The sequence below is a fragment of the Otolemur garnettii genome, unplaced genomic scaffold (assembly GCF_000181295.1).
Source record: "Otolemur garnettii isolate 467f Iridium unplaced genomic scaffold, OtoGar3 scaffold00019, whole genome shotgun sequence".
Classification (NCBI taxonomy): domain Eukaryota; kingdom Metazoa; phylum Chordata; class Mammalia; order Primates; family Galagidae; genus Otolemur; species Otolemur garnettii.
The window spans coordinates 2595131-2618765 of NW_003852414.1; the positions used below are offsets into that span (position 1 = coordinate 2595131).

Consider the following 23635-nt stretch of genomic DNA (forward strand, 5'->3'; position numbering starts at 1 on the left):
AGGTATCACACATACCCTATGCCACATAGTAGCAAATACAGTTAGCAAATGGTGGGAATGTGTAGGTGGATTTTGGCAGAATACGTAGGTAGGTAATTTACTTATCTGGTTATCTGAATTACTCTAGTATATTCCTCAAGCCATATCCCAAAACTGTATTCTTGACATACAAATTAAAAATTAGTAATTTGATGGAAAATACCAGTTCACCAGTCTTGTTAAATATCTGCCTTCTCAATCGTGGGCGAGAAAAACATGCTGAATTATTGTCTTCTTAGTAGAGAGATTTCTTGCTGTTTATGTAGAAAATTCAGGATATCTTTTCTTTTTCCCCCTTCAAAATAATTTTAATACAAAGGACGCAAGCATTTCTAAATCAAAAACGTGGTTCATCTGACCCTTCTGGGTGTCATGAGAACATCACTGAATAAAAACTATGACAACAGCCTGATTTCAGATGGAATTAGACTATTTAAAATTGAATTTCCAGGAAAAATAGGCACTGATCTCTAGAAGGAAAGATCACTCCTGACTGAAGCTATGTATTGAGCCAATATGGCTGGTTAACATTTATTAATAGTATAAAGTAACCCAGCGCAGGGCTCTGATAATGTTAGCGGAAACCAAGTTATGTACAGAGTCAGATGGCCAAAGGCACTGCCCAGGCTACACTGAAAGCTGGCTGTCTCCATTCTCTAGATGTGAGGAGCACCCCAACTTCATCCTAGGGGCTCAGGATATCTTAAGGAAGGTTATTTCTACTCAGAATAGTATATGCTGGGAGAAAAGAATTACATCAACCATTCCGCATTCCATATTGCTCATTAGGCCATCTCTCAGAATTTAGTGTTTATTGGTTTATTTATTTACTTATTTTTGAGAGAGTTTCACTTTGTCACCCTTGGTAGATTGCTCTGGCATCATAGCTCACAGCAACCTCGAACTCCTGGGCTTCAGCGATCCTCTTGCCTCAGCCTCCTGAGTAGCTGGGACTGTAGGCACCTGCCACAGCACCTGGCTGTTTTCAGAGTCACGGTCTTGCTTTTGTTCAATCTCAGGCTGGGCTCGAATGCCTGAGCTCAAGCCATCCACCCACCTGAGTGCTAGGACTGCAGGTGTGAGCCACTGTGCCTGGCTCAGAATGTAGCGTTTAAAACCAAGGCCTTTAGTTTTTGTGTTCAAAAATATACGTGCTACAATTCCACTGTGATATTTCCTTCTGATCAATTTGCCTGGAAGGGGACTGGGTATTTAATGTTGTAACAAGCGTCATCAGTGATGAGTTCAGTCAAGGGAAACCCTGGTTTAATAATTCCATATACTTTTGGTGGGCAAGAAATCGTGTGTTGGAAAGGAAACATTTCCTTGGCTACTAGTTCTGGAATGTCCTACTTTATGTATGAATGACAATTTTTGATGAGCAGGTTTCTATACTAATATTCTAAAACTCTGATAGAAGTGAGTGAGTGATTTGAATTCAGGACAGGGAAATGCCTACTTTTTAATTTAATGAATATTTTTATCATGAGCTGCTAGTTTTCACAGGTTGTCAAATAGGTACATTTGATATCAAAGTAGAAAATTTTCCTAATGAAATACTGAAAAGAGGCCAGACACAATGGCTCATGGATTTAATCCTAGGACTCTGAGAGGCTGAGATGGGACAATCTCTTGAGCTGGGGCTGATCTCTTTGAGACCAGCCTAAGCAACAGTGAGACCAAACCTCTATTAAAAATAGAAAAATTAGCTGGCCATTGTGACCAGATGCCTATAGCTACTTGGGAGGCTAAGGCAGGAGGATCACTTTAATCCAGGAGTTTGAGGTTGCTGTGTGCTAGTCTGATGCTACAGCACTCTGGCCTGCCCAACAGAATGAGATTGTCTCAAAAAAAAAAAAAAAAATTGGCTCGGCGCCTATAGCTCAACCGGCTAAGGCGCCAGCCACGTACACCTAAGGTGGCGGGTTCGAATCCCCAGCCCGGACCCGCCAAACAACAATGACGGCTGCAACCAAAAAATAGCCGGGCATTGTGGCGGGTGCCTGTGGTCCCAGCTACTTGGGAGGCTGAGGCAGGAGACTCGCTTGAGCCCAGGAGTTGGAGGTTGCTGTGAGCTGTAATGCCACGGCACTCTGCCCAGGGGGACAGCTTGAGGCTCTGTCTCAAAAAAAAAAAAAAAAAAAAAATTGCTGAAAAGAGGTTTTAGCGAATATGTAGTATTTCTACAATAAGGTAATTGATGCTGAATAACTGAATAATTTCAATTGACAGTTGAAATTTCCAGCAAGCTTGTTTTTGTGGTTTATCCTGAAAACATATGTAGCAACTTTAAATAACTTTTGCTGAAATGTCCAGAAAAATGTTTATTTCTAAGAATTCCTTAAGCTCATATATATCATTCCCAACATTCTTACGAATGTTTACTTTTAAAATGAGATCTAAAACTAATGTTAAAATGTTCATAAACTCCCTATATATTGCCATTTGTGCAATTTTAAGAAATAATTCAGAACAAAGGAAAAGTTCACCCTGGGTTACATGGGGAAATTATCTAGGGAGAGGTCAGCAAGCCTTTTGTCAGGGTAGGAATCTGTACAACGCTCTTGACAGATTTGGAAATTGGACTTAAAAATGAGTTTCCCCGTCACTGGGAACCCAGGTCCGTCATCCATATCCTTCTGGGGCACCATGCACCTTGGAGTTTGTGCTGTCAGGAGGTATCCTGTGGACCAAAGCCTTGGCAATGCATTCTTCAGAGGAAGCCTGGTACAAGATTTGAGGAAGAAGATAAAAGAGCTGTAGGTGATTTTTGGAAAAAGATGACATCCTTTGGACTGCAGCCGTATCTTTAATAATTGAGGACCATTGAAACATCATTTCGTTGCAAGAAGGATTATGAAATGTAAACCCCTGTCATGCTGCTCCACAAACCTGCGCCCATTTTCCTGCAAGAAATTGATCAAGACAGACAGTTTTGGGTCTTCCCAAAGAACACGATATCCTAATTGAATAAATCAAAATCTACAGATTCCTGGGTCATGGCCCAAAATCCCCCAGGTTTTTTTTTTTTTTTTTTTGATTCAAGATCACTGCTGCATCTCCTGGTTCCCAGGACTAGAGTCTGGCTATCCTCATCTTTGAAGCATCATCTGAATGCATCCTGGGCTTTTCTCCATCACATGTTTAATGATGATGTAGCTGATGTTAAAACACTGTCATGTTTTCTTCTAGCAGAAAACATCATATTCCTCATCTTAAAAACTCAGTTCTGATGTTAGTGTTAAGATAATCAGCATCCCCAGGGAGCCAGGAAATCACAACACACGTCAATGGCGTTCTCAGCATTGCTGGCACCACCTTCCCATCAGCACTGCTCACGTGATGCACTCCTGTGTCTCACTCTTCCACTAGGGTGTGGGCTCTTTAAGGACAGAGATCATGTCTTACAGTACCTGGTATGTGTAGTAGCCCCATGAATGGATGAATGAAGGAGTGAGTGAATGAATGATGGCCGTTAATAGGGCTTCCTTCTAAATTTCTCGATAAAAATTTTCAAAGGATGTTTACAACTTCGATTCATATCGGAAGAGATTTTGGACACTGTCTTTGGCTTTAGGACACTTAAAATCAGAACCCTTGTGAACAGTGCCCCAAGCTATATAACTGTAGCATCCCAGGTAGTAATTAATAGACTCGGGGTCACTGTGGGATAGTCAGTTATGAAAAAAATAAATGCACTAAATTCCATTTTGTTCTCCCAGGTTGAGCAGATGGGTAGAAGTTTAGACCTTTCATAGTGAAGCATTCAAATGAATAGACGTAACCCTTAGATCCACGTCTAGCATTTGTCTCTCTCTCTTTTCACCGGACAGGTAAATACCAGCTGTCCCCCACAGTGAACATGCCCCAGGATGATACTGTCATCATAGAAGATGACAGGTTGCCCGTGCTTCCTCCACACCTCTCTGACCAATCCTCTTCCAGCTCCCACGACGATGTGGGGTTTGTGACGGCGGATGCTGGAGCGTGGGCCAAGGTTGCCATCAGTGACTCAGCCGACTGGTAAGCTCGTAGTCCGAGGCTGGAAATCACGAGTTAATTACAATCACATTTTATCTTACATTTAAACAGCTTATGACTGGGCTCAGTTAATTGACTTTTTAATAGAAATGTTCTACTTTTTTTTTTTTTTAATATACTTATCACTTTTTGACACCCAACCCTACCAATGTACTTGATAGTTTTAACCTTCAAGGGCTGTAGTCAACAACGACAAAACTACCCCAGCCCCCCGAATCCTGACTCATTTGTTCTGAAGTATCACTATTTTTTATTTATTTTAGATCTGTGTTATTTTGATGAATTGTGTTTTCTCTTAAACAAGAACAATTCTGAACGGATAATCGTTGATGTGCTTCTGAGAGTGGGGAGAGGCCTAGTTTAAAGATTTCTTTTTAATGTGCAGTAACTCTACTGTTGAAAATGCTTTGTAATTACTTCTGACATGGTGACTTTGGGGGCAGTCTCCTGTTTTCTTTTGTTTTGTTTTCCCCCTCCTGTGTCTTTCAAAATACAAGAAAGCATCTGATATTAGGGAGCCAGTGTGTGGCTTGGGAACGTGTCTGCGCCTTCATCTGTGTGGCTCGTAATTATGTAGATCAGTAAGGGACAGGAGGGCTCCTCTAAGGGGGGACCTCATAAGGTTGTCGCGATAATTAACACAAACCGGGTGAAGTATCGGACCAGGATTTTCTTATTGCCCTTTCTCTGGGGGCTCATATGAACACATCAGCAAAGTTATATTTAAATGTTATGGCGGCGTTCCTTTGCCACTTAACCATTTTCTGCTCTCCACTCTTGCTCTGACTGTGTCAACATTAAACAAGAGATAGGAGGTATCCAGGGGACTGGCATTTATGCACTAACATTTTAGTGATGATCTTAGCAAGAGCGTACCCCTCCTCTGTCCTCTCCCCCTGCGCCTCATGCCAACGCACAGAAAACACCGTTTATCTGTAAATTCTGCAGATGTCACTTGGAAGAATCTCACCTGATCTTTGGGCCCTGGAAAAGCTCCTCTCTAGCTTTTCATTTTCTTTCCCTTCTAATTCTCTTTTTGAAAACACAGGATTTAGAAGATAGAGCCACACTCTGGCTTGCATGATAATGGCCTATCTTTGAATGAGGTTTTTTTTTTTTTGGTTAAACAGAGAGGGGAAGACTACAATATAAATTAAAAACCCATTTGAAATCTGCAGACGCTGTTACATTGTCGCAGTTTCTCTCTCTTTCTGAAAGAGAAAGCAGCCGCAGAGAAAGTAAAGATTAGATAATAGACAGTGTTCATTTGAGGGACAAAAGCCCGGGCACCTCCACCGTGATGAGGAATTGTAGAGCTGACCAGAGGCACAGACCTGTCTGGGGCCTTCCGAAGCACGGGATTGGTGATAATAAATAAACTCACTAGCCGGGGTGGAGTTGGCGCTGATTTCCCTAAGGGGGATTTGCAAAAAACGGTGAGGACTTGTATGATTTTGCCGTGGTGAGCGCGGGGCAAAGAGAAGAATATGAATGAAGGGTTATCCAAACAAGGGTGACAGCTGTTCTGAATCACAGCCGAAAACGTAAGCTTTCCCAGCCCGACCATATCTCCCTAATCCTTGATGAAAATGTTATGAAAACAAAAGAGCAATAAGACGGGATTAATAACTGGAATTTTAATAACATTAGGGGTCAGGACATGGTTACATTCTTTAAAGAATCAGCTGTCAGGCCTGCAGTCCAACTTGCTCAATATTCGAGTGTACTGTTTATTGTGTCCGAAATTAGTTGAATGGGCGTATTGATCGGGCAGAATTAATTATGTCATGGTTTAGAGATGTTTAGTTATTTTAAGACTCCTATTAACTCCCAAACTCATTTGAATGTTTACAGTTGGTTGCACAATTGTGAGAAGCTAAATATGTCAGCTGGCTAAACTTATTTGTCAACTGACAGAATATACTTTTTTCAACCCATTAATTGACTGAGGGGACGTGAACAATGTATTTAAGAGGATAAAAGGTATCACGGCAAGTTCTAATCTTAACAGCAGCATAGTTTCAGGAGGATTTTAAAATATATGCCGACACACGGTTTTCAAGACAACGTTGGCAGCAATAGTTTGTATTTCTTTGAAAAACTTTTTACTGTTCATTTCTATTAAAAATGTACGTCACATTCCTTCCAGCCACAAGTTTGATGCATTATTGGGGTTGAGGATTTAATGTATTCCATGGGATATTAAAAAAAAAGAAAAGAGGCATAGAGCAGAATGATTGGACAGACACATTTTCCATACATGAAGGAATTACTCTTATTGGGAATATATTTTTAGAGTTTGCTGCTGCAAAATAGGGTCGTAGTTCTCACTATAGAATGGGGTTTTTTGGGCCAGGGTTGGGTTTGAACCCGCCACCTCCGGTATATGGGGCCAGCACCCTACTCCTTTGAGCCACAGGCGCCGCCCCAGAATGGATTTTAATTTTTTGCCTTTAGAACTGTTTCTTGCCAGGTATATTTGCACTCTGGTAATTAATAAGCCATATATACCCAAGCACAGTAGTATTTGAAGAGACATCTGAGGCTTCCAGGCAAACATCACTGTGCTTCTTTGTGGAGTATCAGATTTATTCAAAGTTTCAAGGAACAAATATGACATTTTAAAAATGAGAAGAGTAGAATGCAAACAAAATAACATTTATTAAGATAGAACATGATGTTTTATAAAAATATAAAACAAAATCGTTCCTACCTTGGCTAGTTCCTGAAGGGTATGTCTTCTTTTTTCTCTGTCCTTGAGCCAAGTCTAGGCCAGCAAGGTACCCAAGGGGCAAAACTTAAGGAAGAGCTCAGCTCTCAGGGGTTTGTCTTTGCGTGACCTTGAGAGTAAATGACTCCTTAAATTCTGAGCCCTAGAGGCCTGCCTCGCCTCACCCTTGGGGCCCTGCTTTGTACTTGGTGGCAACGATTTAAGAGGATTGTCCAATTCCTTTAGGTGGCGTTTGGGGGCCCTGGATTTCTACCACTCGACTGTGTATTACTCTGATAATTTGTGACAGTCTTCTTTGTATGATGTCTTATTGTGTTCAGTGGCTTGTAATTTACAAAGGGCTTTTCCCTTAAGAATCCTCTCCTTCCCTCTCTGGTGAGATGGGTGAGGCAACTATTCTACTGAGCTTATTAATCATGACAACATGGGCTCAAAACATTTCAGGTTACCCTACCCAATGGCAGAGGTTTTTGGGTTTTTTTTTTTTTCTCTTGGCATTTTGCTTGGTTCTTCTTAAATAGCCAACTGTCATTTCAAGCATGGTTGGCATGGCAGCCGGATTTCTGATGTGCATGCAAACCAGATCACTGTCCTTTTACCAACATGAATGGAAATTCTGATAAGGCTACAACATGTTAGAGAAGCTTGCTTCCATCAGAACATAAAAGTGGCTGTCATAAATTCAGCAGACAGTGGAGGTGACCTCCTGGCATTCTCAAAACGGTAAGCGAGCTTCAGAGGGGCATCCTCCTGCCTGGCTGGCTCTGGAATCCGGGCTCACCCCCGGAATCCAGGAGAGCTAAGGGACTTCTTTACTTCTCCCGTGCCCAGCACAGAGAAAGCCATTTATTTTCATAGCATGAACTGTGCTTTGAACACCTGATAGATTTTTACCCATAGGAGGGATTCTGTGTCCTCACCATTGGAAAGATGCTTCAGCACACACACATCGTGTTGCCAGTGACACGCCATATGCTTCCTTTACTGTCTCTGCTTGAGCCACTGTGCTGGTTTCACCCGAATCAAATGTCATCTAATCTTAGCTGTGCCTTTCCTGACTCACCCATGTACTGCTCCTTCTCTCATTCGGGCATCCTCAGCATCTGTTTCCTGCTTCTGCTTTAGGATTTTTCTCCTACGAGCGCGTAGAGAACAGCGATCTCGTCTTATTATTTTGACCTGGGTCCCCAGCTCAGTGTCTTAATCAGGGTAGATTCTGATCAATCCTTATTGAACTGATTTCAGGTGATTAGCTGTATCAGAGAAAACGCATAATAAAGGGAAGAGAGAAGGACCAGAACCCATCTTTTTTGAAACTTACAGGGAACTGCAATGTATGTGGTCACTCGTTTGCCCCCAGTATTTGCGTGTAATACACATACATGACGGGTTTCTTCGATATTCTTATATCTGACAAATATCAGTCTCATTTTTGTAATCCCTGAGAAATGATGTATCAATTCAATACAGTGAAGAGATTCACAGGACAATAGAGAGCAAATTCACCTAGAGAAAGAGTTAATCTAAATATGAAATTAATTTTGTTTTTCCCCATCCCCTTCTATACGGCCATAGTTTTATTTTTCATGGGCTCTGTTTGTGTTATTTAGTTTACATTTTTTTTGAGGACTGCACTTGTACACACACTGAGGTGAACTTTCCTAAACCGGTCTCCTATTTTTAATAAATATTTATATGTTTCTCTTTCTCTTCCCCCCAGCTCTTTGAGTCCAGACGTCGATCCAGTTCTTGCTTTTCAACGAGAGGGATTTGGACGCCAGAGTATGTCAGAAAAACGCACAAAGCAATTTTCAGATGCCAGTCAATTGGATTTCGTTAAAACACGAAAATCAAAAAGCATGGATTTAGGTAGTGAGTACAATCTCCATGAATCTTTATCTAAATAAGGTTTAAATGCTTTCAGGAGAAAATTGATAGTCCCGAACACATGTCTGTTTACTCTGAGCAATGGAGAAAAAAAAATAAATGTGAAATGTGACGATTTGGCAAAAATTAGTTTTCCTCTGAGTTGGAGATAACCATATTCCTCATCCGTGGCATGTTTATATAATATGCAATATGTTAATATATATGTTTTCTTATGGGAGAGGAAACAAACACTTGGGCATATCATGCTATATATTCATGGATCTGTATTTTTTTTTTAAAAAAAATGAAATGTTTTCTCACTTTGGCTATTTTAAACCAATTGCATAAAAATCACATTTGGTCAGTTGTGGGATTTTTGAACTAAAGGAGCAAATTTTGGAGAGAAACCATTATCTCAATCCATGTCTGGAATTTGGTGACTTCACGATCTCTTCCTTTCATTGCTATCCTTGAAGGCTTATTTAATAGAAACTCTGATGTCTTGATAACTCAGGCACTTAACCGAAGCAATAATTTGACAGAATATTTATCGTAGAGAATATTTGAGAGCACATGAGAGAAGGAACATAATCGTAGTGGTTCAGTCAAACACCAATCAGGTAGTACCTCTTTCAACCCAAATCCATTAAGGAAAAAAATTTAAATAATTATAGCTGTAAAACCGAATGACTCGAAACCTTTGTTAATAATCAACTGTAACTTGTGCTGTCCTCCGGTGGCTGTTTGTAGTTCAAGACTAAAAGCATTAATTTATATGCATAAAAGAAAAATTTGGTGATGCGTTGACTTGGCTAATGATGATACGCTAACATATAAATAACACACACGTCTGTAAAATGAAATGACTGGCATATTGCATGGAGACACTGCTTTTTATCCCCCCTCCTCCCCCCCTTTTTTTTTTGATTACAAATGTTTGCTTGATATATCATTTGCATGAAATATTACCTAAGAATTGTCCCCTAACTGAAAAGATGTGGGAATGGTTGAAGCATGCTGGATTATGGGAACTAACTGGGCTAACCATTCTACATTTACCTTTTAACAGTAGCTGACGAGACTAAACTCAATACAGTGGATGACCAGAAAGCAGGTAAGAATGGACAGTCAGACTGTTGCCATAGAAACCATGGCCCAAGGAGCTGATGACAATTACAGAGCTGCCAATCATATTTCATGTCAACATAAATATTCCGGGCTTACCTAGATGTTTTCATTGTGGGAAATCAAATTGCACTGCATAGAAAAGAAGAAAATTTCTGTTAGAAGAAATTTATCAGTGATAGACATACTAAATGAACTATGATTTTTGGCCTCACAAATGCTGAAAACAGCCTAGATTTTCTCAATTCTATTTGTGTAGGAGTATTTTGTCACAATTAAGGAAAAGTCAAAATCCCCTGAATATCGTCTCGAATGGAAGCCTCCTATGCCTTTAAGTCATCCATGTGATGTCCTTGTTAACATCTAAAATACGATTCTCAAAAAGATGATTTCTATTTGACAAGAGTACCAATATAAATGGTTTTCACTAAATTATAGTGTTCAGTATGGCTCTTTAATCACTCAGAAAACCTGGGTTCTATAAAGTGCGTATGGCTTCATATCATAACTCTGTGAACTTGTTCTAAATTCCTTGCTTCTAAAATACTGCTAAATCAGGGCAGCGCCTGTGGCTCAAAGGAGTGGGGCACGAGCCCCATATGCCAGAGGTGGCGGGTTCAAACCCAGCCCCAGCCCCCCACTCCAAAAAAAGCAAAAAAGCAAAAAAAAAAAGTACTGCTAAATCATTCCATCAAACAATGGATGATAGTCAACTGAGTTTTTGCCTTATAGCAGATTTTGCTCTTTAGATTATTATATGAAAATAATCAGAGGAAAGTCTTTAAGTATAAAGTGATTGGCTTTGTATAGTTGAGCATTTATGATTTATTATTGTATGTTTGGAATAGTGTTTTAATTATTCCAGATCCACTATGATACAGTTATACCACTTAGCACTAATTAGCTTCAATTCACCTTTTTAACCTGCGGTAGTAATTAGTTTTAGCCTGTTTTAAAAATGTGTATCCCACATACATATGTAAAGATTACTATGGATATGATTGGAGTTATCACAGTCTGTAGAGAATAAGATAGATTATAAAAATTGCATCTCATGAATCATAAGATTAACAGTATGCAAGGCAATTAACTATAGCCCGGTCCTCACTGAGTAATTATTGTTCTTATCAAACTTAAAACTTATTGAAATTCTGAAGCAGGGGCTAAAGAAAAACATTACTTGATAGTTCACACATGTAAAGCAATAATTAGTTTTGGGAGTTAATGGTGTTTAGTTCTCTTACAGAACTAACCCATCCAGGTTAATATTCGTAAGAACCCAATTGAACTGCTCAGGTTTGAGGATAAGACTTTATGTACTATGCCAATTAGGTAACATAAGAAAAATATTTAATTTAACCAGCTTAGAACTACTACAAGGAAAAGGGCAATTTATTGTGATTTTAAAAATTATAATAATATCCACATTTTAATTCAAGGCAGCCCATAGCTTTCATGGTTAAAGAAGGCAAATTCTATAATCAGACCTGGTGTTTTTGTGTTTTAAAATGTTAGATTCTGGAGGGAAAGAACTTTTTTTTTTTTTTTGCACTATGTGCAACGTATCCTACCAAATTCAAGGAGAACATCTTGGAATAAGAAAATGATTACAGAGATACCAAAGTACTTGTTGGTCTGTTGGTTTTAAATCTCTATGAATAAAACTCTATACTAGATTCTCCCTGCCCACCACCCCACATGTTAGACAGTGAACAGATTTTCAGTTATTTTTCTTGCTCCAACTTTATTTGAGTGTTCAAGATTACGCTGATTTTACAGTTTAGTCTCAAGGTTTTTGGGGAGAATCATAGTGGCATTTTAGCATTGAGCATGGGTCTAGCTATAAGCCTTTCATAATGAGAATTGAATTCCTTTTCCCTTGAAGAAGACATTGTCTGCTTCCCCCCCTTTTTGGCAAGAAGAGTATGGTAACTACGTAAGAGTAGGACAAATATCTAGGGAAAATAGGATCATGACGATTCCCCCCTTTCCCCCCCCAGATTTAGGAAACTTGTATCACAGTTTGGGGTAAACATACTTTTTGAAAGAACAGGTAAGAACAGGAATAGAAGAGAAGGAGGTTTCAAATGGTTTCATTGTTGAAATAAAAGGTCACAAGCAAAGTATACTAGTGATCCGAAAGATTTCTATAACCTAAGAGCTTTGAAATCTGGCTTTAAAATTCAGATCAATGATAATGGTTTTTTATACACATAAAACTAAATCTTTTGCCTATTCTTTATATAAATTTGTTTTCGATTTTAATGAAAACCATTAAACCAAAAGTACCGGCTTTATAATGCTACAGATCTCAGTAACTTCACTGGGAGATCTTAATGTATCAATTAAAACCCTTGTTAAAGTTTCTTTGTCAAATATCGTTCTTAAATATGTGGTATCGGTCTAACAGATTAAGAGTCAGCAAGCTCTTTCTGTAAAGGACCACATAATAAATATTCAAGGTTTTGCAGACTATGCACTTGATGAGTGTCAACTGTTTAATTCTGTTCCATAGAATGCAAACAGCCTTCGACAGGGGGTATGATGTCTGTGTTTCAGTAAAATCTTCCAGGTTTGGCTTATAGTTGATATCAGTTCATTTGTTTTAGATACGGGCTTTGTGTATGACATTTTATTATCAAAATTTTAACCATACAGAAATATAGAGAAAGTAGTTCATTGCCCTCCCATGGACCTGATACCCAACGTCAATAATTATTACCGTTTTGCTCAAATGTTATTTCATGGCGTTATGAGTTTAGGGAAAAGACAAGATAGGTAAGCTCTGAATTACAGTTACAATATACATCTTTTTTTTTTTTTACAATAATATTTTATTCTCTTACCTAAACTGGAGTACAGTGGCACTGTCCTAATTCACTGTAATCTCAAAATCCTGGACTCAAGCAATCCTCTTCCCTTGGCTTCCTGAGTAGTTAGAATTACAAGGATTCACCCCTTGCACCCATTTATTTTTTGTAGAAACAAGAGTTGTACTGTGTTGCTCAGGCTGGTCTCAAAGTCCTGGCCTTAAGCGATCTTCCTGCCTCAAGCGATTTTTATTGCTTATTAAACTGTATTTTCACCACTGTTTTTCTTTCTAAATTTGCCTGTGTTTATGGTGAGGCACTCCCACTTTCAGTAAATTCTCATGCCATTTCTGAAATTCATTATTCAAAAGTTTTCATTGCCTTGAATACAGAAAGCAAAATCCCAGCTCACTTTGCTTAAGTAAAAGCTTAACATGTATACCAGGGGTGCCAAAAAAAAAAAAAAATTACACACATTTGAAAAGATCTTGTTGGAAGTAAAATGGATTATTCCCTGAAAGTGTAGAAATTGCAGGTAAATTGGATGTGTGTCGCGTGTCTGGGTACACTTGACCAGTAATGTTACTGTCAATTCAACTTTGAAAATAATGCATTGATAACATAGCTTAAAATATGCATCCTTTTTTTGGCACTGTCTGGATAAATGGGGTTTTTGTGATAGCCATTGCTGGAAGCATGAAATCTTTACTAAAGATACATGTACAGATAAACATATAGATACACATATATACAGACATATCCTTGATGAACCCAGGAAAACACCAAACGTTTGTCTAATACGTGTTTATGGAACCCAAGTACAACTGGTAAATTATGAAAATTGATAGGAACAATCTATTTAGGACAAGATCTTTCCTTTTTCTTATAATTCCAGGAAGTATAAAGGTAAATAGCCCTGTCCAAGAACGGTCCTTTCCCATTCCTTTTGATTTCTTACTTTTGGTTTAGCTTTTTGGTAGCGAAATTCATTTTCCTCCCTGTGACAATGACTTTTATGAGTCATTTAGAAAATGGGCTTGTCAAAAATTATAGGGCTACCAAGAGCAACAGTAAGATTGATCTCTGTGAATGAAATATTTCAGGGGCACTTTTGCCATAAAATAAATAATAGAAACGTATACAGACCTGCACTGAGAAAGCAGAATAGATCATCCTTCTCTCCCAAGCCCGCCAATTTGCGGAATATTATTTCTTCATTAGAACCCTGTGCCTGCCTTTCTGCTTATCCTATGCTTCAACATATCTAGTCTTACTTGAAACTGTTGCTCCGTGGTGACTATTTGGATTAAAAATGTCACATAAATGAATATTAAAAAGACAGTTCTTGGGTCGAGTCTCTCAAAGTAATTTTCCTTCTGTTTTAAACTCTGAACTATGGAAGGCCTATGTCAACAACTGTTTGTCTTATAGGTAATAACATGACAAGGCTACTTGTTAATTATTGATCAATGTATGGGCTGATGACTCCTCGTAGAGATAAACTATGTAGAATCCCCCACTTCCTTATTTTTTTTCAGCTGTCTTGTTAACAGCATAAATGAAGAACCAGCTCTATAACCTGGACTGCCCAGGTGGTGGTCCAGCGATGGTATTTCAGCCACTCAGAGGCTAAATTGGAGGGCCAGGCCAGGCAGTGATGAATCAGTGAATCAGTTTTGACTGCTTTCTACTATTGGTATTTTCTCAGGCCTTGCTGCCCCAGATCCTCAGGACATAGAGCCAAATTGGTAATTCTTGGAGTTCTCCCTGCCGTCTTCCTGAAATTCCCTTGGTGACTGTGAGGTCGCCATTTTTTTTCCAGCCCTTGTTTTCCAAACAGGTGTCATTCCCACGCCCGCCCGTAGGAGGCAGGACTCTATCTAGTTCTTTAGTCTGTCCTGCACCTCCCTCTGAGGGAGAGGCGTTATGTAATGTGCTTCCATTCAAATCTTGTATTGCTCTTGACACAGAACGTCTGTATTTCCCAGGATTAGGTTTCTACCAGGTGCCAGATTGCCCTGATTGTATTGGTGACATCGAGCCCCCTGTGCTCTTTTTCCTTAGAAAGGGTTTGGAATCTGCAGTGTAATAAGGAAGGGATTTGATGGAGTTCATTGATGTGAACGCCTAGCTTCTGTTGTAAATGATTTTAAAATTGCCGAAAAATGGTTTCAATTAAGTTAAAAGGCTTACTCTGGGTTGCTTCCCCTCGCCGCCCCATCATCTCTGCTTTTCAAATGAGCTGCTGGGTTATTCTGGTTCTTTTAGATTATTTCCATTACTTGGAGCAAAATGACTTGACAACCATTTCATCTGTTGAGATAAAAATAAAAATTAATAACTTAGAGTGTTTCCTAATGAAAAGAGAGAAAAATCTAATATAAATTTGGGGGAAAATAGCAATTAGCAACTATTGCTTTGTTGATTCTTTATATCTTCTCCAAGCACATTCAAGAACTCTTGTCACTGAGCAGATAAGTTTTGTGTGTGTCCCTAAAGTTTTCCACTACGCGTAGATACTCAGCTGTGTAGTTTTTTTACTAATTCACGCTACCATTTTGTTTTTGTAAACCGCCAAGGTTCCCCCAGTAGAGATGTGGGACCTTCCCTGGGTCTGAAGAAGTCAAGTTCATTGGAAAGTCTGCAGACAGCAGTCGCTGAGGTGACCCTGAATGGGGACATCCCTTTCCATCGCCCACGGCCGCGGATCATCAGAGGAAGGGGTTGCAATGAGAGCTTCAGAGCTGCCATTGACAAGTCTTACGATAAGCCTGCGGTGGACGATGATGACGAGGGCATGGAGACCTGTAAGTTGATGGTGGCTGGAAGGTCAGCAATCACAAAAAACATCGTAGAACAGTGGTTCTTAAATTGTGCTCCAGGGAGCCCTTGGAGGGAGGGGTGTTCTCAAGACACTTCTGGAGGATCTGTGAGGCTGAAACTATTTAATAATAGTTTAATAATAATAATAAGATATTATTATGAAAACAGTTTTATTCTCTCACAGGTATATAGTGGGGTTTTATAGAGGCTCCATATTATATTATCTTATTACATTAGATTGAGTGCACTAGCAGATAGGAGAATCTGTGTTTTCAGCTAATAGTAAAGCAAAAATTTTGGGAAAAAAAACAAAAACGTGAAGTAGTACCATTGTCCTTGCTGATTGCTTTGGGAAAATACAGTTTGTTTTTGTAGAACTGTAATTTCTGTAAACCAAAATTATTTTTTTAATAACGTTATTAGTATTTTCAGACTTTCTCAGTTTTAGTTCAGTATATATTGACATGATTTGTATTCTGGAAAGCTGTTGGGAGTTGTTAATAATTTTTATAGGTTATAAAGCTATTCTGAGATCAAAATGTTTAAATACCACTGCTCTATAGTATTCATAATAGGGTGTCTCCAGTGAACGTATGTAATAATCTAGGATGTTAAAAACACATTTTTGTGGGCGGTGCCTGTGACTCAAGGAGTAGGGCACCAGCCCCATATACTGGCGGTGGCAGATTGAAGCCCAGCCCTGGCCCAAACTGCCAAAACAAACAATAACAAAAAAACCCCAAATAAACACATTTTTGTTTTACTCTCAGGAATTACTCTTGCTTTCCTTGAACTGAACTAGCAAGTAATGTTTGTGCATGTATGTGTTTCAAAATCGCAAAATATTTTAAATCAGTACTATTGCAAGCCAGAGGACTATTGCAAGCCAGAGGTTAATGTGAATGAGCGATACGTTTCTGTGTTATATTGAGGGGAAAAAGTAACATTTAAAAGTAGGCACAAATGTGTGCTTTCAGTGAGTAACACATTTATTGTATAAGAAGAAACATTCCATTTAAAAACAATGGAAAAGGCGGATGGACGCGGTGGCTCATGCCTGTAATCCTAGCACTCTGGGAGGCCGAGGCAGGTGGATTGCTTAAGCTCATGAGTTTGGGGACCAGCAAGACCCGATCTGTACTAAAATAGAAAAACTGAGGCAAGAGGATCGCTTGAGCCCAGGAGTTGGAGGTTACTGTGAGCTATGATGCCATGGCAAGTCTACCTAGGGCGATAGCTTGAGGCTGTGTCTCCAAAATAAATAAATAGAAATAGAAACAATGGAATACTCTATTAATGTTCTTAGAAGAGAAAGGGTTTGGGAGTCCTTATAGTAAAATGTGTTGATTAGCTCCTGTTTTTCATATCTACTGATTCACAGTTTAGTTTCTAACCTCAAATGTGACTCTGCCCATCTAACCGTCATAAGAAAAGTTGGAGGGTGAAGTCAAAACGGAAACCAGAGATAATTGATGTGGATTGTCAATTCCTTGCAGTTGAACATTTTGGGTGGGCCACTTCCATCACATATACTTAAAGAAGGGGGAAAGAAGAGTTTTCACTACAACAGATCGCATTCTGAGGAGATCAAAGCAAATACGTAATTTCTGCCTCTAATGCATAATGGGCTTGGGAAGACGACTATTTCTGCCACAGTGCAGTACGTGAAGCAAAGCTTAGGGAGAGGGTTGCCACACCTCTCCCCACCTCCACCTGATTCTCCATCTAAATCTGGACAGTTTTCCCACTGTGATCAGCCAGTGATTTCAAATATATGCAGCCTCTTCTTGCCAGATGAAGAACATATTTCCTGTCTCTGCTGCCAACCTTGGTCTCCAAGATCCTGAGTCATATGAGCCTTCATCCCTACTGAGTCTTCTCCCACAGTATAATGGTTCCTTGCCATCCAATCAGTTGTACTGGACACTTAGACCCCTTACTTCGGTCTATCCTGGGTGTATATTAATAAAAAGCGATATAATACTTTGGCCCCTCAATATATGTATATATTTTTTTCCGCCTCTGCATTTTATTATGCTTGTGAGTTTTTTTCTGATTCTGGTTAAAATGTTAAGTTCCTTTCTAGAATGCAGTTTCCTCTCATAACATGTCACTGGTTTCATTTGCAACAGGAGGTGGAATACGTATGTACACAAGGTATTTTTTTTTTAAATTCTGTAGAGACAAGCTCCAGAGTGAGTGTCCTACCAATATGGACATCTGATTTTGTTTCTCTATGAAGTTAAGAGGGTGTCTTAGTGAGAAATAACAGATTTTTTTAAATCGGAAATAACAGTATATTAAAATTTGTAGGTCACACGTGGCGGCTCACACCTCTCATCTCAGCCCTTTGGGAGGCCTAGGTCAGAGGATTGCTAGAAACCAGGAGTTCAAGACCATCTTGGGCAACATAGCAAGACCTCATCTACCAAAAAAAAAAATTAGCTGGGCAGTGGTACATACTGGTAGTCCCAGCTACTCAGGAGGCTGAGGCAGGAGGATCTCTTGAGCTTAGGAGTTTGAAGTTGCAGTGAGCTATGATGATGCCTTTACACTCCAGCCTGGTGACAGAGTGAGGCACTACCTCAAAAAAAAGAAAGCAGGGAGGGAAGGAGAGAGAAAGAAGACAGAGAGGGAAGAAAAAAAAGGAAAGAAAAAGAAAGAAGCTTATTCATTCAGCTCTCTTCAATAGAAAAAGCAAGTAAGGGTGGTGCCTGTGGCTCAAAGGAGTAGGGCAGCAGCCCCATATACAGGAGGTGGTGAGTTCAACCCCGGCCCTAGCCAAAAAAATAAAAACCTGCAAAAAAAAAAAAAAAAAACAGCAAGTGAATAAACAAATTACAATCTGTGATCCAAAGGAAAAGTTGTAGGCGAGAGCTGGGAAATACCACCGGCCCTGCAAAGCATTATGCCTACCACTGTAAAATGTCTTAGTTTTCAAAGGTTCTGCCTTTATTATTTTTTTTTGCAGACCAGTCTGCTGAACTTTACATATGCCCAAAGAAAGGCAACTATTGTAAATTTCATTTTTTTCCTCCCAATTTGGATTATTGAAATGGTACATTTAATAGGGTGGGATGAGCGCAGAAGTGGAATTCAGGCGACTCGTATCTCAGTCCACAATTTGGAATTTTGGTCGAGTCACTTAATCCGCTTGAGATTTGATTTCCTCACTTGCAAAACTGAATATCTGGACAACTATAGATAGAGCGTTGATTTTTCAAATTGTATATTGGGACTTCTGGTCAGGAGAAGGTCCCTCAGTGGGATTGGGGAGTGGGGAGGGCTACCAGCCTGCACCCCTCACCCTCCTCAACAGTTGTTTTTTAAATCACTTTTATACAGTGAAATTCTTTGTAAAATGTGGTATTTGGAAAGTTGGTTTGCAGTTTTTAGGAAAAAGTTGTAGCAGTTCAGGTTTACACGGATGTTTTCTGAGGCCCTTCTGGTTTTTGTTTTGTTCAGATTAAGATGGTGGTACAGATGGTTAGGTCACACTGTTTGCATTTGTTAGGTAGAGTTTAAGTTGTAGTTGTGCCCTTTACCCAGGAGGGGCGCCATATACCCCTACATGGTGCCTGTTACCTGAGCGCTCACCACCCCACCCTATCTGCCCCCTCCCCTCCCCCCTCCCACTTGAGTTTGTGTTTTTCTCTGATGTGGGTGTATATTAGATCGTCCACTGGTTTCAGGTTGGTATTGGGTACACTGGATACTTGCTTTTCCATTCTTGTGATACTTAAGTGGAATGTTTTCCAACTCCATCCCGGTTAATAACAAAAGATGTCCAATCTCTATCTTTTTTAAAGCCAAATAGTATTCCATGATATCTATACCCCCGTTTATTAATCAATTCTTATGGACATGGGCGTTTGAGTTGATTTCGCATCTTGGTGATTGTGAATTGAGCTGCGATAAACATGCTGGTGCAAATGACCTTGCAATAAAATGTTTTTTTTTTTTTTTTTTCCCTTCAGGGTAGATACCTAGTAATGGGATTATGGGATCAAATGGAAGGTCTGCTTTTAGTTCTTTGAGGATTCTCCATGCTTCCTTCCAGAAAGGTTGTATTAGTTTGCAGTCCCACCAGCAGTGTAAAAGTGTTCCCTTCTCTCCCACACCCTCGCCGGCATCTGCAGCTTTGGGACTTTGTGATGCCGGCTCCTCTTACTGGGGTTAGGTGATACATCTCAGGGTGGTTTTGATTGGCAGTTATGTGATAATTAGGGATGATGACAGTTTTCCCATGGGTTTGTAGGTTCTGTTTCTATCTCTTGCCCAGCGATAAATGGGATTGTTTGTTGTTGTTGATTAATTTGAGTTCTCTGTAGATTCTGTTTATCTTTGTCAAATCTGTGCCGTGCCAATATCTTTCCCCCTTCTGAACCCTGCCTGTCTGCTTCATTCATCCTTTGCTGTTTAACATTCCGTGATTTTCCGTAACCATCCACTCACCCGCCTACAGCCAGCCTGCAAACCCCCGGCCTTCCATGATACACAGGAAGGAGGACACCACCACACCTGGTTTTCTCCCCATCAGGTCGTGCATGGAGCTGGGCACATCGCAAGATCCAGTGACTGCTGAATCCCTGAGCAGACGAGTGAGCGTGGTGCTGGGGGAGAGGCATCCGCTATGCCGTGGCCCCCATGGCAGCAACATTTGCTGGATCTCACACTGGACTTTGAAGGCAGTACCTTCAGTGTCTCAGCAAACTCTTTGGTTTTCTTAAAAAAAAAAAAAAAAAAAAGAAAAGAAAAGCCCGTCAAAGGCGGCATTACTGCTGATAGTCATTAGAATATCACTATTGTAATACCAGAGACACAAAGGAATTTTTTTGTGTGTGCTGACACAGTATCTTTTTAATTAAAAATGAGACAATCTTTTCTACCTTTTGAGGTTTCCTTTCAAGCTGCATGCCTATATTATCCATTTAAATTATATATATATATATATATATATATTTTTTTTTTTTTTTTTAAAGACAGTCTCACTTTGTCACCCTGGGTAGAGTGCTGTGGCATCATAGCTCACAGCAGCTTCAAACTCTTGGGCTCAAGCGATCCTCTTGCCTTGGGTTTTCTATTTTTAGTAGAGACGAGGGTCTCACTTTCGCTCAGGCTGGTCCCGAACTTGTGAGCTCAAGCAGTCCACCCTCCTTAGCCTCCCAGAGTGCTAGAATTAAATAATACTTTTTAAATGTGTACAAAGGAACAAGCCATAAATAGGACCAGCTGGATACTAGGTGCCCTCTCCCCACGGGCAGCCCATTCCTGGCTCTTCACAAAGGTGTTTGACACCGTCAGTTATATGAGAAAGCAGCCGGGCCCAGAGCGTCCACCTCCAGTTTCCGCGACACCGTCCTTTCAGAGCCTGGCTTCTACACTTTCATGGTGAGGTCTTCTTGCTTTTCGGCTCCTGTGTCCCTGCCCCTGCGGGCCTGTCCCTCAGCCATGCGTCCTGTGGCTGTGTGTCCAGCCTTCTCCACTGTCACAGCTCTGTAGGTCCTGGGGACAGAGGATCCTTCACTGCACCGGGGTGTGACTCCATTACAGCTGCCTGTTGAAATGAAACTGTCACATCCCCACTGAATATGGACTCGCTGTTCCTGGAGGACTGTTGTCCAGGCAGACATCTCCTTTGTCATCCAGGACACGTTGTTAGCCTGAAGTGCCCCTGGCGAGCGTGGGGGTGGAGAGAGGGCGGTTGCTGCACCCCACGTATGGAGGCTGGTGAAGGGGAGCGAGTTCCCTGGGATTCTCCCTTCTTGCACTTTCTAGCGTCCTGTAGGAGCACTTTTTGTCTTTACAAGCGAGGCCTGCAGGGTAGACACGAGTGACTGCTCCTGTCACCTCTCTAGTGACTGTATTTCACAGCGTTGAGCAATCCTGCCTCTTCTCAGCAGCGCTGAGATGACGGCACAGGCGCAGCCATGGGGCCGGGAGACTGGGTGGGATCCGCGCGGTGTCTGCTATCTGTCAGCTTCCCCACCACTTAGCTTCTTCCTGTGGAGATGGCAGGAGCCGGCATTTTTGTCTCTCGTTTAATCCATCTGGCCTCCTCACGTTGTGTGCGTCTGTCTGGATCAAGATGGAGCTTTGTATTCTGGGACCCATTATCTCGGAGGCCCTACCTGTGTTTGACAGGTCAGGCCGTCTACAATCTGCTCCCTCTTCTATGCAAATTACATGCCCGGCCTGGCTCTCAGCAAGCGACTTCTGCGTCCCCCCATGATAAATCAGTTTCTAATGTTGCTACCAAGAAAATGCGTGCAATAACATTGCTTTTTTTGTGGGGGGAGGCTGTCTTTAAAAAAAAATAGACAATCCCATTTTCATAATTAAAATTGCCCAAAATTGTAAGCCCTGTTATCAGTTTTGTGACTGCTTTTTTGAGGAGGTGAGACAGCAAAATCAAATATCTCCTATTAACTATACCTATTGTGGCTCACGTTCAGAATTTTAAATGTGAAAAACTTTGTGTCTCCCAACATTGGAGACATTGCTTTGGGGTAGCTTGTGTACTTTTTTATAGCACTCGAAATTAGGAGATTAGAGGAAAGCATTGCTCTAAAATACGCATAATTCATGTTGCAGTATGAGATTTGAAGAGACTAATTTACGTCATTAAATAATTTACATTCTTAGATCTTCCAGGAGAACTCTGTTGTTGTTTCATTAGCTACAAAATAACATAATTCTTTTGATTTCTCAGATTTTCTCCTCTCAGCATTCTGCCCTCATCCAGCCACCTTTCACCACCACCTATTTGAGCAAAAATAACGCAGACTAAGTCTAATTTTATCAGAGCCGTTAGATAGTACTAAATCTACGGAGAAAGAATTCGGGATTAGGTTCAAAAGTCAAAGTACTTGGTAAACTGTTTCCTATTTGGTTAATCCATTTTATTTTTTCTTTCAACCATTGATATAATTTGTATTTTGGTCATGATAGTTAATTTGATATTTTACATAATATACAATGAAAGGTTAATCCACTTTAATGGATAATTAAAGTTGAGCTATAAAAATATTTGTTCTGAAACGCGAGTGAGGAGAATAACTGATCCTCTCATTTTTATACCGATCTGTGGACTTAAACCTACAGTTTAATTTTTAGCAAGTTTCCAAACGCAATATTTGGCTGTGTGTGTGAGAGGCGGCCCAGGTATTCCTAAAATTTCCTTCCTTAAGTAAAAAGTAACATGAAGCTCAAAGCACAATGAAAACTCACAAAGTGTTTGAATTATAGAATCCTCATTTCTAGCCATTTTTTAGAGGAAAGAAATATTTAAGTATTTGACTAAGATCTCACTTAGGAACTGAATCTTAGGATATTTAACTTCTGGTTGTCTATACCATGCTTTTTTCTGAGAATATTAAACCACCTTCCAAATGGGAAAAGCCCACCACTCTAAAGCACATGTGGGTGAGTGTGTATGACTGAGTCTGCCACCTAAAATCTGTTTTGTAGGCTCTGAGTTTCCAAGGGCTTGGTGGAGAGTCAGCCCAGCTCCTGGGAGGCAACCTGGTTAAGTGCCCCTGTAGGGCATAGCCCAGCCTGGCTCCAATCTGGGGGGGGGGGGGCAGCCTCTGTGGAATTGCAGGGAGAGGCCGGGAGAAAGGGAGAAGGGTTGCCAGAATGGGTATTGCTTGTGTTGAGTGCTGTGGCTGGAAGCTGTCCAAGTGGGCACACAGGGACAGGTGGCACGTGAGGAATAGGGACCTTCTCTGGGTTGCACGAGCTCTGAGTTCCATTAGGTTGCAGAGGAGAGAACATAGTGGGAATGGAGGGGTCAGGTGGAGGCGGAGAGCAGATGACTGACAGCCTGTTTTTAGATATTTATATGTTATCATAAGGACTTCAAAAACCACCTGCAACATTATAAGTCAAAGAATATGATTGTTGGGGCCAGGAGGGAGAAGATGGGTTATCCGTCCAGGACAGGATGGTAAGTGTCAGCCTCGGTGGCAGAAAGATCAGCTCTAGGGTAGTAATGCGGGAACCCCCGTGAATGATGGTGCCTGGCAGCGGGAGAGGAGGGAAGAGGCCGCTTCCCCGCACTTAGCATCTCGTGCATAAAGATGGATGATGATGATGTGATTTCTCTCATTAGCACTGCCAGGCTCAGACCCTCGAAATCATCTCACTGTGTAACTGCTCCAGTACCAAGCTTTCTTAATTTTTTCTCGAGATACCT

At 40.5% G+C, this 23635-nt stretch overlaps 1 protein-coding gene across 11 annotated transcripts in view; it reads left to right on the top strand.

Annotated features, from left to right (window-relative positions):
* The window catches only part of PARD3 (par-3 family cell polarity regulator), a 592542-nt gene that overhangs the window by 328266 nt on the left and 240641 nt on the right, over positions 1–23635 (top strand). For 7 of the 11 annotated variants that reach the window (XM_023511364.1, XM_023511360.1, XM_023511365.1 and 4 more), the window contains 4 exons: positions 3873–4062; positions 8532–8683; positions 9750–9794; positions 15195–15422. In XM_023511364.1, the coding sequence (XP_023367132.1) occupies positions 3873–4062; positions 8532–8683; positions 9750–9794; positions 15195–15422 (615 nt within the window). The remainder of the gene's footprint in view (positions 1–3872; positions 4063–8531; positions 8684–9749; positions 9795–15194; positions 15423–23635) is intronic. The other 4 variants (XM_023511361.1, XM_023511362.1, XM_023511366.1 and 1 more) reach the window with 2 other exon arrangements.